The sequence below is a fragment of the Hyperolius riggenbachi genome, chromosome 1 (genome assembly GCF_040937935.1).
Source record: "Hyperolius riggenbachi isolate aHypRig1 chromosome 1, aHypRig1.pri, whole genome shotgun sequence".
Classification (NCBI taxonomy): domain Eukaryota; kingdom Metazoa; phylum Chordata; class Amphibia; order Anura; family Hyperoliidae; genus Hyperolius; species Hyperolius riggenbachi.
In genome coordinates, this window is record NC_090646.1 from 447042555 (window position 1) to 447060262 (window position 17708).

At 41.6% G+C, this 17708-nt stretch overlaps 1 protein-coding gene across 1 annotated transcript in view; it reads left to right on the forward strand.

Moving 5' to 3' along the window:
* Positions 1 to 17708, forward strand: part of GCN1 (GCN1 activator of EIF2AK4) — a 111336-nt gene that overhangs the window by 14623 nt on the left and 79005 nt on the right. Inside the window, exons 2-16 of the mRNA XM_068238718.1 lie at positions 746 to 848; positions 2277 to 2340; positions 2421 to 2552; positions 2664 to 2772; positions 4827 to 4925; positions 5011 to 5145; positions 5240 to 5308; positions 6357 to 6465; positions 6543 to 6617; positions 6772 to 6900; positions 6982 to 7032; positions 13180 to 13278; positions 14513 to 14686; positions 15889 to 16041; positions 17007 to 17099. Coding sequence (XP_068094819.1) covers positions 746 to 848; positions 2277 to 2340; positions 2421 to 2552; positions 2664 to 2772; positions 4827 to 4925; positions 5011 to 5145; positions 5240 to 5308; positions 6357 to 6465; positions 6543 to 6617; positions 6772 to 6900; positions 6982 to 7032; positions 13180 to 13278; positions 14513 to 14686; positions 15889 to 16041; positions 17007 to 17099 — 1594 coding nt within the window. The remainder of the gene's footprint in view (positions 1 to 745; positions 849 to 2276; positions 2341 to 2420; positions 2553 to 2663; positions 2773 to 4826; positions 4926 to 5010; positions 5146 to 5239; positions 5309 to 6356; positions 6466 to 6542; positions 6618 to 6771; positions 6901 to 6981; positions 7033 to 13179; positions 13279 to 14512; positions 14687 to 15888; positions 16042 to 17006; positions 17100 to 17708) is intronic.

Below are 17708 nucleotides of genomic sequence, written 5' to 3' on the forward strand. Positions count from 1 at the left end.
GACTCTGCTTCTGACACAGAAGAGCGGGGTTCGAATCTCGGCTCTTCCTGTTCAGTAAGCCAGCACCTATTCAGTGAAAATACCTTAGGCAAGACTCCCTAACACCATTACTGCCTATAGAGCGCACCCTAGTGGCTGCAGCTCTGGCTCTTTGAGCACGCTAGGAGAAAAGCTGTTTTTGTGCTTTGAGTCCGCCAGGAAAAAATGTTCTTCGTCTTGTCTTATTCCTCCTAATAATGTAGCTCAGGTCTCCCATTCATTTAAATTAGACAACTTGCTCCAAAAGAAAAACCTTATTTGAGTTTCAAGACATAAGACAAAAATGTCTCCTTTAGGGTGTGCATCATTTCTGTAGTAAGTTGAACATTGCAGCACCTACAACAGCTGCTGGCAACAGAGGATATAAAGTGATTACCAAGCCTGGTTCATCCAGATGAATATTAAGTAAGACAGGCTGTGGCTAGGAATTTAACGCATTGCCTAAAACTCTGCTAAACCCACATGACTTTAATCCCAGCTAAATGCTATTGTTGATGACAAGTGAGGCATAGTTCCTACTGCTTTTGGAAAATAGGAGGCTCCTTTACAGTATGTGTTGTATGTGATCCAGTAATGTGAATCATTTTTGGGTTGTGCAAATAATAGGAAATGGGGTTAGATCAGTACTATATCACAGAATATGTATCACTTTTTTGTCCGTTTCCACTTTATTTAAACATTTTTTTCCATCTTGAAATGTTTATAGGCACAGGACACTTTGAAGAAATTTGCAGCAAAGGTCACAACAGCCAGTGTGAAAGAACGCAGACAAATACTCGGTGATCTTAAAGCATGTATTACCGGAAAAGGTAGGGATCAACTGCACATTTTACAATGTTTAAGACATACAAAAATGAATGAGAAAACTGAATACAAAAAAAAAAATCAAATTTTCTTCCTCAGGTGGCCAAGTGTTCATATTTCTCTGACTTTTCTAGTGAGTTGATCACATTGATCTATTAACTATAAAGCTGACCAATACATTTCCAACCTAATAAAAAAATGGGAATGGGGGAATTGATGGCCACATAGATTTGTATTGCAGAAAATAGTGCAACTTTAAACCCCATGTACACGATACGATTCTTTGTGTGATTCAATCACGATTCTATTTACGATCTGATTAAATCCGACATGTCCGATTGGGATTCTATCCGATTCAATTCGATTTGCCATTGCAAAACAATGGCAAATCAAATCCCGATCGGACATGTCGTATTTAATCAGATCGTAAATAGAATCGTAATTGAATCGCACAAAGAATCGTATCGTGTAGATGGGGCTTAAACTTCTGATGGAAGGCTAGCTATCTCCTGAAATCTCATCATCATTGAATTGGTGCAAGTCAGTAAAGTAAATACTGCTCCTTGGTTAATGCCTCACCAGGAAGTAATAGATGATCTGTCACACGAGTTGACTATTGGCCAGTGAATAGCCCTTGTATCTATAGGTGGTGAAAGTTTCATGTGTATTAGTATTCTGTCAGTACAAATTCCTGATAACTCCATCTAAAGTAGGGTATAGGAGAAAATAGAGAAATTGAGGGGAACATCACAAATTTCTGTTGTATACAGTAAGGGCCCGTTTCCACTAGAGCGAATCTGCATGCGTTTCCTGCATGCAGATTCGCATAGACAATACAAGTGGATGGGCCTGTTTCCACTTGTCAGGATTTCTGAGCGTTTTTCTGTGCAGAAAAAATCTGCACGGTAGACCCCGCAGAATTCGCACACCGCTATGCGAATCGCCGCTAATGTATTTAATAGGGAAATCGCATGCGGTTTTGGCATGCATACTTTACTGCGATTTCGCATAGAAAGTAATGTTAAATCACACAGGCAGTTACATGGTTAAAATCGCATCAATACTAACCTATGTGAAATCGCGGTAAAATACGCATGCGGAATCGCACCCGCATGCGATTTCGTCAGCGGGGAATCAGCGGCGATTCTGCACCGCACAAGTGGAAACGGGCCCTAAACAGAGAAAATGATTCCATTTATGTGTTGTTTTTTTTTAAATTACGGAATGGACTACAAAATGTAAAGGTGCATGATATGTGTTCACTTTTACCACCTTTACCAATATTATGAGGCTGGTGCGAACGTGAAAAAATGTGACGTTCCCATTAGTTGCTCTTACTTTTTCACATGTCTGTATGGAAAAAAACCTCACCAATTATTGGCATGTGTAGAAGTAGTTTTGCGATATATGACCCTTTGTTTTAACCTTTGCAGATCTACCAGAGGTTGCTGTGAAAGGACTCTGCAAGTTGTTTTGCCTGACGTTGCATCGATACAGGTACATGTCCATTAAGTTTTTATTTGGTCTCTTGTGAAACCATTTTAGCCTCTTCTAATGCACTTATTTCTATATTCTAGAGATGCAGCATCCCGCAGAGCATTGCAATCTGCCATCCAGCAGTTGGTGGAGTCTCAGCCAGAGGTAGCAGCTAAGAATCTGCTGCAGTCACTCCAGGCATTTGGAGTGGGAAACAAAAATGTAGAGCCCAGGTGAAATGTGCTACATCATTTCTTTATATAATGCTGGAGAACATTATTTACTTAAATATGTGCAAGTATTGGTTTTCTTATGTATATGTATTTCCTTTTTCTTTTTTTTAGCAAAAGTAGTGGCTCAGCTGCTGCACTAGCCTTTGCATGGACGTGTGTGGTGTCCAAGGTTGTATTTTCTAACCCAGACAAGCAGCAAGGAGAAACCTGGAATAAACTGGTATGTGCATGCTCTACATAGTCTAAATTAAGCCCCAAGAAAAAGAGATGACAAAAAGTTAGATCTTCCCCAACAACACTCAAACTTTAGTAACCTTTAAACCATGCTGGCTGGGTGATCATAAAGGTGGCACTTAAGAGTTCTACCCCCTAACAAATACTTATTTACTTCACCTTCAACACTGAGGATGCACCTTGTAAGAGGGGACCAGAGGCACGATCTCCACCCTCTTGGAAGACACCCTTTTCCCAATGTTGAGGTAATAATAATCCTAACGTTTGTATTGCGCTTTTTTTCCTCTTGGTCTCAAAGTACTCAAGAGCTGCAGCCACTAAGGGCATGTGCAGTAGGCAACTCAGCATTGTTGGGGAGTCTTGCCCAATATCTTCTTACTCAATAGATGTTGACCCTAACCAGGATTTCGAACCCTGGCCTCCTATGTCAATGGCTGAGCCCTTAACCAGTACAGAGTACAGGTACAAAGGGTTTATCCTAACTTCCAGTGCGCATAGGGGCTTATATTCTTATATGGGCACCCTCTTAGTAAAGCGTGACCATATAGCCAGCCCCGCACAGGCAAATAGGTAAAATGGAAAGTTTCTACCCTTACTTACAACAAAGATTTAAAAGGAAAAATAAATCTAAGCTATGCGAAACAAATTAATAAAATAAAGCCACACATACCTGATTTTGAAATTAATTTATTGAAATCCAGCACGGCAATATTTCCCAGTACTCCTCTTTTTGTTCTTGATCCTTGTTGTTTCTTGATTGCAGAAATACCACTCCCCTGTACTCATTCATTGCATCCTTAATACAAACTGGGAGACCTGGCCATGAGCATGTTTGAATTTTCCACCGAGGTTTCCCATTGGTCCATTCTTCTGGACCATTGGGGAGCCTCAATTTCAAATAAGCTTCAGCAGAAAATGTAACTTTAAAATTGTGGTAAATAGATAACAGCACAAGAACCCAATTTTACCCATGTTTCTCAGAAAACAAGACAGTACCTTATATTAATTGTTGAACTAAAATATGCGTTTTGGCTCATTTTCAGGCTTTGTCTTATTTTTCCATGAACAATAATCTAAATTTTTTTCTTGATTAAAAAAAATCTGAATTTATTCAAATACTGTCATCATGTCCTGCGGCATTCTACTGCTAATTGATTTGTCTTTTTTACATGTATACCATACCTTCCTCTACACTACGTACATTTACTTTTTGATGAGCTGAAACTAGCAATTATTATTGGAGTAGTGCTTATATTTCAAGCACCCTCAAAATCCTGAAAAATCATGCTAGAGTTTATTTTCAGTGTATGTCTTGTTTTCAGGGAAACAGGGTACCAATTCACATTACTGGGGGTAGCTAAGGACTGCCGGGGTGGGCTACGGCAGCACAGCTGGGAGTGGCCATGGAGCTTCCGGCTGCTTCTTTGGAAGGACTGGGGTGGTTTTACCAACTGGGGGGGGGGGGGAATTGAGCACTTGCCTTTTTTTTGTTTTAGGTTGAGTAAAAATTCCAGTTGCTGATTCTTTTTACTTCTAATGCTACGTACACACATGCGACAAGGATCGTTCGTTGTCAACGACGAACGATCTTTTAATTGACGAAAGAATGACCGAAGTAAAGTTAGTTGTAAAAAGTGTGTAACGATCACATCGTTAGAACGAACGTTACACCACGTAAAAGCACTTATTGCGCCTGCGCATAAAATTGTAAAGTTCCTTGGAGAAAAAGTGAAATGCGCATGTCCAGCCTGGTACGAACGATCGTTTCCAACGATGTACCACTTTTGCTAACGATCGTCGGTGGTAAAAATCCGCCAAGACAGAACTTTGTTTTGTAGTGATTTGACTCGTTCGTCGTTTGCCTTAATAGTCGTTGGTTCGTTTTTTATAACGATCGTCGTTGGTAAAGATCGGGGAACGATCGTTACAAACGACTATAGTCGCATGTGTGTACGCACCTTAAGAATGGCATCATTGTCATTTTTGAGCATGCTGGAGGTGCTCTTTAAGAGGTGATCAGGTTCCCTTTCTGTTTTTCAGGTCGAGTGCCAGTCATTTCTGTTGATGGAGATAATTGGAGGGTCACATCGGCACGCTGTTAAGGGATCTTCTAAGAGAATTAACACATTATGGAAGGAGGTATCTATAATGTTTCAATGAATGACAAATACTTGGATGGGGCAATACATATTTCAGCTGTAATATGAGTGTTTTCCTTCATCAGAATCATGGCCTTGTGGCAAAATATCTTGATGCAATCTTCAGCCTTGAGCTCAATCAGAATTTTGCCGGACTTCTTGGCCTTGCTGTACAGTTCTGTGTGAAGCAGAATGCAAAGGATATTCTCAATAAGTACAGGGTAGGTAATAGAATATAAAGCATTCATTCCTCACATGTACTGTTAGCATATCGAGTATTGCAGCATAATATATAATCTTTACTTATTTCTGCAGAGTCACTTTCTTGATTTTTACATGAAGACCGTTCTTATGAGTAAAGCCAAACCTCCTAAATACGTATTGGTAAGTCAGTTTCTTATTCTGAAGAATAAAAATAGCCATAGCAGACACTAGAAAGTCCCAAACAGGTGAGGTCTCAGGTTGTCTAAATTGCCTTTTAAGGGAATCAACTTAGGGAGGTGCAACCCACTTGGTTGGTAATATCTGGGTGACAGCTAGTGACAGTAGGATCTAGTGAGTGGTATGGAATGCTAGGTAGAAGGATCAACCTAGATGCCAGCGGAGGCTGCAGACAGGATAAGCAATTTATAGGCCGGAGTCAGCTTGGCAATTGATGAATAACCTGTAGACAACTTGAGATCTGAAGAGGTAGTGGACACTGGGTGACCAGTAAACAAGGTGGGGTTGTTAGTATTACTGAATTTGCTACCACTGTAGCTTAAAGTTTACCAGAGGTCACAAAAAACAAACAATCGATGCTTACCCGTGGCTTCCTCCAGTCCCTTAAGCATGTGTGAGTCCCTCGCCATCCTCCCGCGGTCTGCCGTTCAGCCGCAATCAGCCCCGGTAACTGGCTCAGTCGCGCCAGTCGGGTTCTTCTGCGCTGGGGGCTGATTGTGCTTACTGGCAAACTGCGGGAGAACAGCGAGGGACTCAGATGTACTTATGAGGCTGGCGGAAGCCCCGGGTAAGTATTGATTCTTTATTTTTCGTGAGCTCTGGTTTCCTTTAAAGGGAACCCACGGTGAAAGACATGGAGGCTAATATGTTTATTTCCTCTTAAACAATGCGCTTTGCCTGACTGTCCTGATTACCCTCTGCTTCTAGTAGTTTCAGCCATGGAACTTTAACAAGCATGCAGATCAGATGTTTCTGTAAAATACATTAGCTCCATGCTTGTTTCAGGCGTGTGATAAAGAAACTGCAGGTTCAGGGGTGATATGAGTATCAGATCCAAGAGAATATCAAGACAGCAAGTAATATACTTCAGTATCTGTAATTCTTATTGCCTTTTTCCTTTTGTGTTAGGCTTGTTTTAATCTTACAATTGCCTTATAGAACATGTGTCCACTATTACCTTTTTATGGTTTTACTTTGATGTTGGTTTCAGGAAAGTTGCACGCCTTTACTACAGCATGTCACTCATGGTGAATTCAAAGACCAGATCTTATCCATATTGCAAAAATCACTTCTTCGTAGCCCTGAAAATGTGATTGAAAGTAAGCATTTCTATAAATGTAAATAGATATTTGGACACAGAGCGGGTTGGTTTTAATGAAGTATTCCTTTCTTTTAGCCATTTCTTCTTTATTTGCATCTGTGACTATTGACCTAAGTCAGTATGCCCTAGACCTTGGGAAAGGCTTGTCCGGTAAGCATTGTGTTTTCTTACTATTGTTATTATGCTGGCTTTTATTATTTTGTTTAGCATATTTTAATTATTGTTGTCTTTTATGAAGATTTAATGTTTAGCTTTTCAGTAGGCTGCTTTACATTTGCATCAGATGATTTATCCTTTACTTTAGGGCAATTGAAATCTAATAACTCCCAGCTGATGGATGGAGCAGTAGTTGCTTTGCAGAATCTAGCACATCAGTGTAGTGACCCAGCTGCTGTGGAGGCATTGGGAAGGCATTTATTTGCAATCTTGGGAGGTGAGACAGTGATGATTTACTTTAACATTTTGAGTGACATTTTATGTAGAACACGCTGCTGATATATTTTTTGTCTTTTAGGTTCGGAAGGAAAGCTTACAGCTGTTGCACAGAAGATGAGTGTTCTCTCAGGTATTAATGATTTTTAGGCTGGTATACTGTATCTTCATGGAAGCATGAGTGTCAGTTTATATTATGCTTGGTTCTTGTACAGTTAAGGCCTCGTTCAGACTATACGCGCTGCCGTCCACATTTTGGCAGCGCGTATAGTGTGCGACACGCAAGAACGGTAGAAGGGCATAGACAGCCCTTCTACCGTTCCCATCATATGCGCTGAGTGGCAGCGTGATTGCGCTATCGCGTGCTGCACGCATTTTTGGGAATCGCAGCGCAGATCCCATTCATTGTAATGAATGGGATCTGCAGTGCAGCGCATAGGAGCGCAGATGGCGTGCGATCGGACGCGTTGCGTTCCAATCGCACAGCCATCTGCGCTAAATGATGTGAACGAGGCCTAACTGTTATTGTTTACTGTAAACCTAGTAGACTTCTGGGAGGTAAATCCTATGTCTAGAAGGTTGCTTTTTTTAACCGCTTTTTCCTCCACTACAGTATATCTACGTCCTCTGACTTCATGAAAGCAATGAGGACATAGATATACGATCAGAAGCAGTGCTGTGGACGATCTGGCACGCTCCCGTCACAGCCTGCTTTTGCACTAATTGGTCTAAGGGTACCGGAGTTCCCTTACCCTATTAGCCGACCCCCCCACCCGGAGGAATGATCAATGCTGTACCCATTAGCATTGATCATTCCTCTCTCCTCCATGCCCCCATCTGTAAAAAGAAACCTGTAAAGAAAAGCAGGACTCGCCTCCTGGGATCTAGCGGCGAATGTGCTGCAGGATCCTCTGCTTACAGCTTTGCAGTCAGCCCCATACTGCCGTGTACAGTGGGTCCTGGCTTGATGACACCAACAAGCCGGGACTCGGTGTATACCGCAGTACGGGGCTGACTGCAGAGCTGTGAACAGTGCCTCCTGCTGCACGATTGTCACTAGAGCCCCGGAGGTGAGTCCTGCTTTTCTTTACAGGTTTTATTTCTAACTGATCGGGCATGGGGGGCTGCCTAATGCAGGTTGGGGGGGTACCTAATGCGAGTGAGGTGCTGGCAAATATGGGGGGGGGGGGCTGTCTGATATTAGGGGCACACTGAGGAAGGGGCTGGCAATACTGGAGGCAAATCTGGTATGGGGGGGGGGGATCTAATACTGGGGGACACATCAGGCAATGGGGGGTGGTGGTACCTAAAGGCACATCTGTCTATATTGGGGGGGTGGGGGTGGGGGGGGGGGGGGTTGTAGCACTAACTGGTGCTTCCTAAGGGGACTAATTCTCACGGGCTGCCTAAAGTGGTTGCCTTATACTGGGGGCACATCTAGCTATTTACATGGGGGCTGATGCTGGACACACATCTGGTTACCTGTACTGGGGAGGAAGGGAGGGCATCTGGTTATTTATACGGGGGACGGGGGGGGAGCTTAATACTGGCACCCTATGGGGGGGGGGGGTTAATTCTGGGGGCACATCTGGCTTCTTATACTGGGGGGAACTGCCTATTTTTCACAATTTAAAATATTTTTAATGTTTTCTCAATTTTAAGTGAAAAGCACACACTGTAGCAAACAGCCACCTTTATTTCAGAAACAAATATCATTACTATAAATTTTGAAAGAAACATAATTTAAACTTTATAAAAAAAAAAAAAAAACAGGAGAAATAGCCAAATAAAGTGTGTTTTTCTCTCTACAGTTGCACTTAATTTTTAAACTGGGATTGTTAAAAACTGAGAACGAATGCATTTTTTTCTATTTTTTTTCTTATTATTTTTCCCATTAACCACTTCCCGACCGCCGTATATACAATTGGCGACCGGGAAGTGGACCCCCGCAAGGACCGCCGTATTGACAAATGTGTGTGTACTGTATGCATCTATCCCCCTGATCACCTGTCAATCACCCATCAATCACCCCCTGTCACTGCCACCCATCAATCAGCCCCTAACCTGCCGCCCCTTGCGGGCAATCTGATTACCCACCCACACCAATAGATCGCCCGCAGATCCGACGTCCGATCACCTCCCAAGTGCAGTGTTTACATCTGTTCTCTACCCTAAACACCCACTAATTACCCATCAATCACCCATCAATCACCCCCTATCACCACCTGTCACTGTTACCCATCAGATCAGACCCTAATCTGCCCCTTGCGGTCACCCAATCACCCGCCTACACGCTCAGATTGCCCTCAGACTCCACCTTATCAATTCGCCAGTGCAATATTTACATCTGTTCTTCCCTGTAATAACCCACTGATCACCTGTTAATCACCTGTCAATCACTCATCAATCACCCCCTGTCACTGCCACCCATCAATCACCCCCTGTCACTGCCACCCATCAATCACCCCCTGTCACTGCCACCCATCAATCACCCCCTGTCACTGCCACCCATCAATCCGCCCCTAACCTGCCCCTTGCGGGCAATCTGATCACCCACCCACACCAATAGATCACCCGCAGATCCGACGCCAGATCACCTCCCAAGTGCATTGTTTACATCTGTTCTCTACCCTAAACACCCACTAATTACCCATCAATCACCCCCTGTCACTGCTACCTATCAGATTGGACCCCTACTGCCCCTAGGGCACTCAATCACCCGCCCACACCCTCAGAACGCCCTCAGACCCCAGCCCTGATCACCTCGCCAGTGCATTGCTTGCATCTATTCCCCCCTCTAATCACACCTTGAGACACCCATCAATCACCTCCTGTCACCCCCTAGCACACCTACCCATCAGATCAGGCCCTAATTTGCCCCGTGTGGGCTCCTGATCACTCGGCCAAACCCTCAGATCCCCCTCTGACCCCCTTCCGATCACCTCTCCAGTGCATTGATTGCATCTATTTTCCCCTCTAACCACCCCCTGAGTCACCCATCAATCACCTCCTGTCACCCCCCCTAGCACTCCTATCCATCAGATCAGGCCCAATACAACCTGTCATCTAAAAGGCCACCCTGCTTATGACCGGTTCCACAAAATTCGCCCCCTCATAGACCACCTGTCATCAAAATTTGCAGATGCTTATACCCCTGAACAGTCATTTTGAGACATTTGGTTTCCAGACTACTCACGGTTTTGGGCCCGTAAAATGCCAGGGCGGTATAGGAACCCCACAAGTGACCCCATTTTAGAAAAAAGACACCCCGAGGTATTCTGTTAGGTGTATGATGAGTTCATAGATTTTATTTTTTGTCAAAAGTTAGCGGAAATTGATTTTTGTTTTTTTTTCACAAAGTGTCATTTTTCACTAACTTGTGACAAAAAATAAAATCTTCTATGAACGCGTCATACACCTAACGGAATACCTTGGGGTGTCTTCTTTCTAAAATGGGGTCACTTGTGGGGTTCCTATACTGCCCTGGCATTTTAGGGGCCCTAAACCGTGAGGAGTAGTCTAGAAAACAAATGCCTCAAAATGACCTGTGAATAGGATGTTTGGCCCCTAGGCTGCAAAAAAGTGTCACACATGTGGTACCGCCGTACTCAGAAAAAGTAGTATAATGTGTTTTGGGGTGTATTTTTACACATACCAATGCTGGGTGGGAGAGATCTCTCTGTAAATGGACAATTGTGTGTAAAAAAAAAATCAAACAATTGTCATTTACAGAGATATTTCTCCCACCCAGCATGGGTATATGTAAAAATACACCCCAAAACACATTATACTACTTCTTATGAGTACGGCGGTACCACATGTGTGGCACTTTTTTACACCCTAAGTGCACTAAGGGGGCCAAAGTCCAATGAGTACCTTTAGGATTTTACAGGTCATTTTGCGACATTTGGTTTCAAGACTACTCCTCACGGTTTAGGGCCCCTAAAATGCCAGGGCAGTATAGGAACCCCACAAATGACCCTATTCTAGAAAGAAGACACTCAAAGGTATTCCGTTAGGAGTATGGTGAGTTCATAGAAGATTTTGTTTTTTGTCACAAGTTAGCGGAAAATGACACTTTGTGAAAAAAAACAATTAAAATCAATTTTCGTCTTGAAACAAAAATGACCTGTGAAATCCTAAAGGTACTCAATGGATTTTGGGCCCCTTAGCGCAGTTAGGGTGCAAAAAAGTGCAACACATGTGGTATCGCCGTACTCAGGAGAAGTAGTATAATGTGTTTGGGGGTGTATTTTTACACATACCCATGCTGAGTGGGAGAAATATCTCTGTAAATGGACAATTGAGTGTAAAAAAAAAATCAAACCATTGTCATTTACAGAGATATTTCTCCTACCCAGCATGGGTATGTGTTAAAATACACCCTAAAACACATTATACTACTTCTCCTGAGTACGGCAATACCACATGTGTGGCACTTTTTTGCAGCCTAACTGCGCTAAGGGGCCCAAAGTCCAATGAGCACCTTTAGGCTTTACAGGGGTGCTTACAATTTAGCACCCCCCAAAATGTCAGGACAATAAACACACCCCACAAATGACCCCATTTTGGAAAGTAGACACTTCAAGGTATTCAGAGAGGGGCATGGTGAGTCCGTGGCAGATTTCATTTTTTTTTGTCGCAAGTTAGAAGAAATTGAAACTTTTTTTTTTGTCACAAAGTGTCATTTTCCGCTTACTTGTGACAAAAAATAATATCTTCTATGAACTCACTATGCCTCTCAGTGAATACTTTGGAATGTCTTCTTTCCAAAATGGGGTCATTTGGGGGGTATTTACACTATCCTGGAATTCTAGCCCCTCATGAAATATGTCAGGTGCTCAGAAAAGTCAGAGATGCTGGATAATGGGAAAATTCACTTTTTGCACCATAGTTTGTAAGCGCTATAACTTTTACCCAAACCAATAAATATAGGCTGAATGGGTTTTTTTTTTTAATCAAAAACATGTTTGTCCACATTTTTCGTGCTGCATGTATACAGAAATTTTACTTTATTTGAAAAATGTCAGCACAGAAAGTTAAAAAAATCATTTTTTTTGCCAAAATTCATGTCTTTTTTGATGAATATAATAAAAAGTAAAAATCGCAGCAGCAATCAAATAGCACCAAAAGAAAGCTTTATTAGTGACAAGAAAAGGAGCCAAAATTCATTTAGGTGGTAGGTTGTATGAGCGAGCAATAAACCATGAAAGCTGCAGTGGTCTGAATGGAAAAAAAGTGCCTGGTCCTTAAGGGGGGTAAAGCCCACGGTCCTCAAGTGGTTAAAATGCATAGAAAACAAAATCATTCTTTGGAAAAAATACTGCTAAATGAAAGCCTGGCTTCTTTTGAAAAAGCAAAAAACAAAAACGGTGTATATATATCATTTTGGTGTCCTAAGTAGGGATAAAGTTATTGCTGATTAAATAGTGACATAGTTATAACGTCAAAACTGCTCTGGTCCATTATGGAAACAAGGTCTGGATGCAAAGTGGATTAAGTTACCTAGGGGCAAACCTAAGCAATAATGTACTGTCCATACATGGCTGTGTCTTTGATGTTATAAATACAAAAAGAAACATAACCTCCGAATGACATAGTACTTGATTAAAATACTGCCGGTAATGAGAGCGTTATCATAGCAAAACTTGCGTTATCTATGTACTGCGGGTCCCCCTTTTTTGCACAACGCATGGTACTCTGCTGCTGCTAGTACTGGTAATATTGCTGTGCTCTTATTTGCGCATAGCAATATTACCGGCAGTACATTACTCAGGCTCAAGTCTCCATCCAAAGTAGGATGTGCCTAAATGGAACTTCAGTGTTTTGAAAATCATGCTCACATATAGATCTGGTGTTGGGAGCAGTTTGTCAGGTGGTGTGGATCAGTTTTCCATCAGGTCCTACAAGTATTGCAGACTATCATCCTATTTGCAAATTTCATAGTATAGGTAAGCGTTGTGATTGGGGGTTGTTTTTTATGATCTAACATATAAGATTGTTATGCGTGGTATTACCTATGTATGTTTACAAGCTTGAAAAAGGTTTATCTGAAGAAGCACAATGTTTTCTGCTGTGCCTCCCATCCCAGGATTCCACACCAGAGGGAACACACACACAATTTTGAGTACCTGAAGCTGAGTGGCTCAGTACAATAAATATAACATTTCACTGGACTGGGGCTTTAAAGTAATGTTTAATAACTTCAGTTGTTGACCATTCTTTTTATGTGTCTGGCACTACATACATTTGTTATATGATTGCTTTCTTCTTTTATAAGGAATTGGCAGTCTAAGTTACCATGGTGTTTCTGGTCCTTCAAATCAGGAGTTAAGCCGGACAATATCCGAACTGTTCATTCCTTTTCTTCAGCAGGAAGGTAAGAATCAAGTCAGGTAAAAAGGACGCCGCATGGCCGAGGACATTTGGGATCCGCCACAGGCCATAATATAAATTATGGCTATAGCCTATGGCGGCGCTCAGTGAGTAGTTTGGGCACCGACAAACAGAGCCCAAATTATGATAAAAACAGTGCAATTCGGTTGCCAGCAATAGCTGGAAGCCGAATTGCATCTTACCCCTATTGTATGACACCTTGGAGGGGGAATAGTAATTAGCGCTACTGGGAAATTTGCCACAGCAGGGTGAGATGTTTTTCGGCTTCACCCTGCGTCCAAATTTCTCTGCGCCCTTTTTACATGTGTGCGGTAAGAATACTTCTCATTTCACAGTATGCAAACATTGTTGGTGTTTCATTGGTATATTTGCATTCAGTTCAGTTTTCACTTTCTGTGACACATAAGTGTTTTTTCTAACATTTTATCACTAATAAAACGTTTTTAAGACAAGCCTCTCATGGCCATAAGGTCTTTTGTGCGCACCCACCGCTACATTTCACAAAATGTTCAGAGCTCAGAAATATAGGAGTATTTTTGTTAAGTGTCTGAATTCCTTTATGTAAGTGGAGACTGTTCCAATGCCAATTTGATTTTCATCCTATGAGCATGAGGATCCTGTGTGTGCACCTATGTGTGCTAGTTCTATTTCCACCACATGCAACTACTGCCAACCACTTTATTATAGTACTGGCTATAATAATGTAGTGTTTGCCAACCTGAACCTGTTCACTGTTACAGCAATTAGTAATAGGTTCGAGATAATAAATTTAGCTGATATGAAGGTTTTGCTGTAACTGAACCTTGAGCACAGATGTTAGAAAAAAATATAACTGGTTTGTGCATAAAAGTTGTACAGTATATAATATGCATGATTATTTGATCTATACATTTGTGATATATTTCTATATTAGATCCTTAGTCACAAGGAATTTGCAGAAAGCAGAGCACATTTATTCCTAGTAATGATTTACTGTCACATAACAGTAATTTTCTGATGTCTTGCCTACTTCACAGCACCCATGAACTTTATAGCAAATTCAGGGTGTTTAAAACCTACATTTTGTCAGATTTTTTTTCTCTGTAGTCAAAAAAGCTTTATATACTTAAAGATGTCGCCTTATGCTGTCAGCAACGCAGCTCAAATGTACTGTGAATTACAGAGCTGACACAGTGCAATCTGTTAATTTTGAGTATCTTTTTTTTTAATTTATTTAGTACATGAGGGGACTCTTATTCATGCTGTTGGTGTGCTCACCCAGTGGTGTCAGAAGTTTACTACAGAGATCCCTAAAAAGCTAATAGAATGGTTCAAGAAAACTCCTTCTCTAAAGACAAGCACATCTGGAGTAAGGCATGCATATTTCCAGTGTATGCTGGTGTCTTTCAAAGGTGAGTCCAATCAAAGTTCCAAACAAAGCATCTTAGTTTTGGAGAGTTGAGGGGAAAGATGTAATTTTATTCTGTCTTTGATTTGGATCCAAGTAGCCCAGTGAGCCCTGAGTGTCATAAGGGTAGGGAATGAGTGCTAAACCGTAATATATGGTCTAAGCTTCTTTCAGTGAAAATAATTATGTCTACTAGGGACAATAGGTGGAAGTAATAATCCACTTAAAGTGGACCCAAATGAAAAATACAAGATTTTAGAAATAAAACTATTTTCTAAATTATAATAATAAATAGCAGCCTTTTTTCAGCTGCATGATGACAAATATAAAATATTTTACATTTATTGGAAGAACCCCTCCCTTCCTTTCATATTGCTGGGACAGAATCTGGCAAACTGGTGGAGTAGAAGGTGTCCGGCAAAGGAGCAATTGCTAATGGCTGCCACCTGTATAACCCTAGTTATGAAAAGAGAATGGTGAAAAGTATGCACTGAAATGCTCATAGGCTTGAAGGAGTGTTTATTTATCTCTGTATGTGTCAGAGTGGTGCAACTAAATATTTAGAATTAAAAAAAATGTTTGGTTCGGCTCCACTTTAAATAAATGTTTAACCCCCCCCCCCCCCCCCTTTCTCCCACCAAAAATGTTTGTGTAGTTTAAACTGAGCCAAAGCTCGGATACTAAATTAGATGCTTACCTAAAGAGAGGGAAGCCACAGGATCCTATTGAGGCCTCCTTCCCGGCTCTGATGTCCCACATTGCTCAGCACGGCCCCCAGAAGATTAGCGCCAAGGAATTAATTAGTCGCTAATCATATCGGTGGCCAAGCAGTTCTTCTTCCTCCAGCGTGGCCGTGTAAATAGCCGACTGAGCCCGTCCGTGCATGTGCAATAAGCTGGAGCTGAGGGCTCTTTGGTACTGCGCATGCGTGGGTGGACTTGCACGGCCACGCTGGAGGAAGAGGCGCTGTGTGGCCCTGATCAGCAAAGGGGACAACAGAGTAACGAGGGAAGCCTCAATAGGACCCTGAGGCTTCCCTCTCCCAAGGTAAATATCTGATTTTGATCCTGAGCTTCGGCTCAAGGTTCACTTTAAAGTCATTCTTAAGTCTTTTCAAATAATGTAAAACCACTTAACTGTGTAGTGTTGTATGTCACCCTACAAGCCAGTGCATGGTTTGAAAATATTCCTTCCGGTCTTCCTTAGGTGACACACTGGGCCAAGCTCTGGAGTTATTGCCGCTGTTGCTCCAAACTGTAGAAAAGGCAACATCCCAAACCGCACAAGTATCCTCTTTATCAGAAGCCCTTGCCTGTGCTGTGCTTGTATGCAGATTGTCAATCACTGAAACTCAGATTGGTAAGAGATGTAGTTTGTACATTCATAGGGGCAGGACTCTGTTCCATTTGTTGTATTTGCTGTGTGTGTTGTTAGATGACAATTAGTTATTGAAACACGTTTACTACCCAGCAGTGCTGGGCCGAAATTATGCATGAGCGTAATTACGCATCGTAATTCAATGCAAATTTACACGTAAGTGTTACGCGTAACTTATGGTCTTACGCGTAAGTATTTACGCGTAAGCAGTAAAGTGGTATCGTAATTACGCTGTCTACCGTAATTGCTAGGTATGCATAATTTTACGGAGACTTACGCGTAATTTTACGCGTAATTACTAACGTAAAAACTCCCCTTTTCTAAGAGTAGCCAATCCATCAACATCCTAAGCAACCAATAGTATCTTCTCCCGCCCTTCAGTATATAAGCGTACGTTTTGACGCATACGAATGATGTGTACGCAATAGCTATCACATTGACGGCTATTGCGTACACATCGTCCGTATGCGTCAAAAAGTACGCATTAATGGGTATTACGGCACTACGTGTAACATCGTAGTGTAAGCGCCTACATTACGGTATCCTTACGCGTAACTGCGTAAGTTAACGCGTAATTACAGTGATGGACCGTAGATAATTTCCTATGCCGTAACCGTAATTGCGTAATAGCGTAAAATTACGCGTAATGATCCGTAAGCGTAGATTTTTCCATTACGACCAGCACTGCTACCCAGTATTATGCATGACCTTTGGAACCACTTTGTACAGCGGAACACCGTGACTTTAGTTCTTGTAATTTTCGGTATTGTTTTGTCAGTCCACTAACGGGATAAGTTATTTTTTTTAGCCAACTAATGGTATAAGTTGTCACATTTATGTTCTTTAGTGATATACGTATGTATTGATGCAAATGCAGTCAGTGGATTTTGCAGTAATAAAAAGTAGTGTCTCCACTTACAGTTCGATTTTGTTTTCTTTCCACACAGAAAGCAAACTAAACAACTTTTGGCAATTGGTGTCAGATGAGAAGAAACAGATTTTCACATCTGATAAGTTTCTTTCCTCTGCAAGTGAAGAGTGTAAGTAAAGAATTATGGTACTCCAGTAAAACATGGTGCTGTTAAGCGCATTTCTACTCAATGGTGATTGTAGAGCTACCTAGTTCTACATTAGTTTGCCCACCCTAGCCTTTACTAAACTATGCAGGATTAGAAAAGATGTGGTCCGCAACAAGTTCTCTCCACAGATTCCGTAATTTATTTAGGACGTGTCCTTACAGCAAATATAAAGTACATAAGCTGACATGTTTCAGGCCATTCGGCCCTTAATCATAGCACACAGTGTGCTATGATGCGGACCACATCTTTTCTAATCCTGCTTCAGTATCCGGGCCTGGCTGCCTTTGGTCCAGCACTGCTCTACACGGTGCAGTTGAGCGGTGTTCCACTTCCCTCTACTTTACTAAACTATGTTGTTTGATTCATAGGTTACATTTTTTTTTTGTATGTGACATAATAGTTCATTAATTTGATTTGATCTCAAGGCCCATGTAAAGTAAAAAATAAAAAAGCAGTGGAATAACTTTGTGTTCATATGTAGTGCTTTGAATTCACTGCAGCCCTTTCATCAGTCCACTGATAGTTTCATGTATTGTTAACACTTAAATATATACTTTAACACTTAAATAT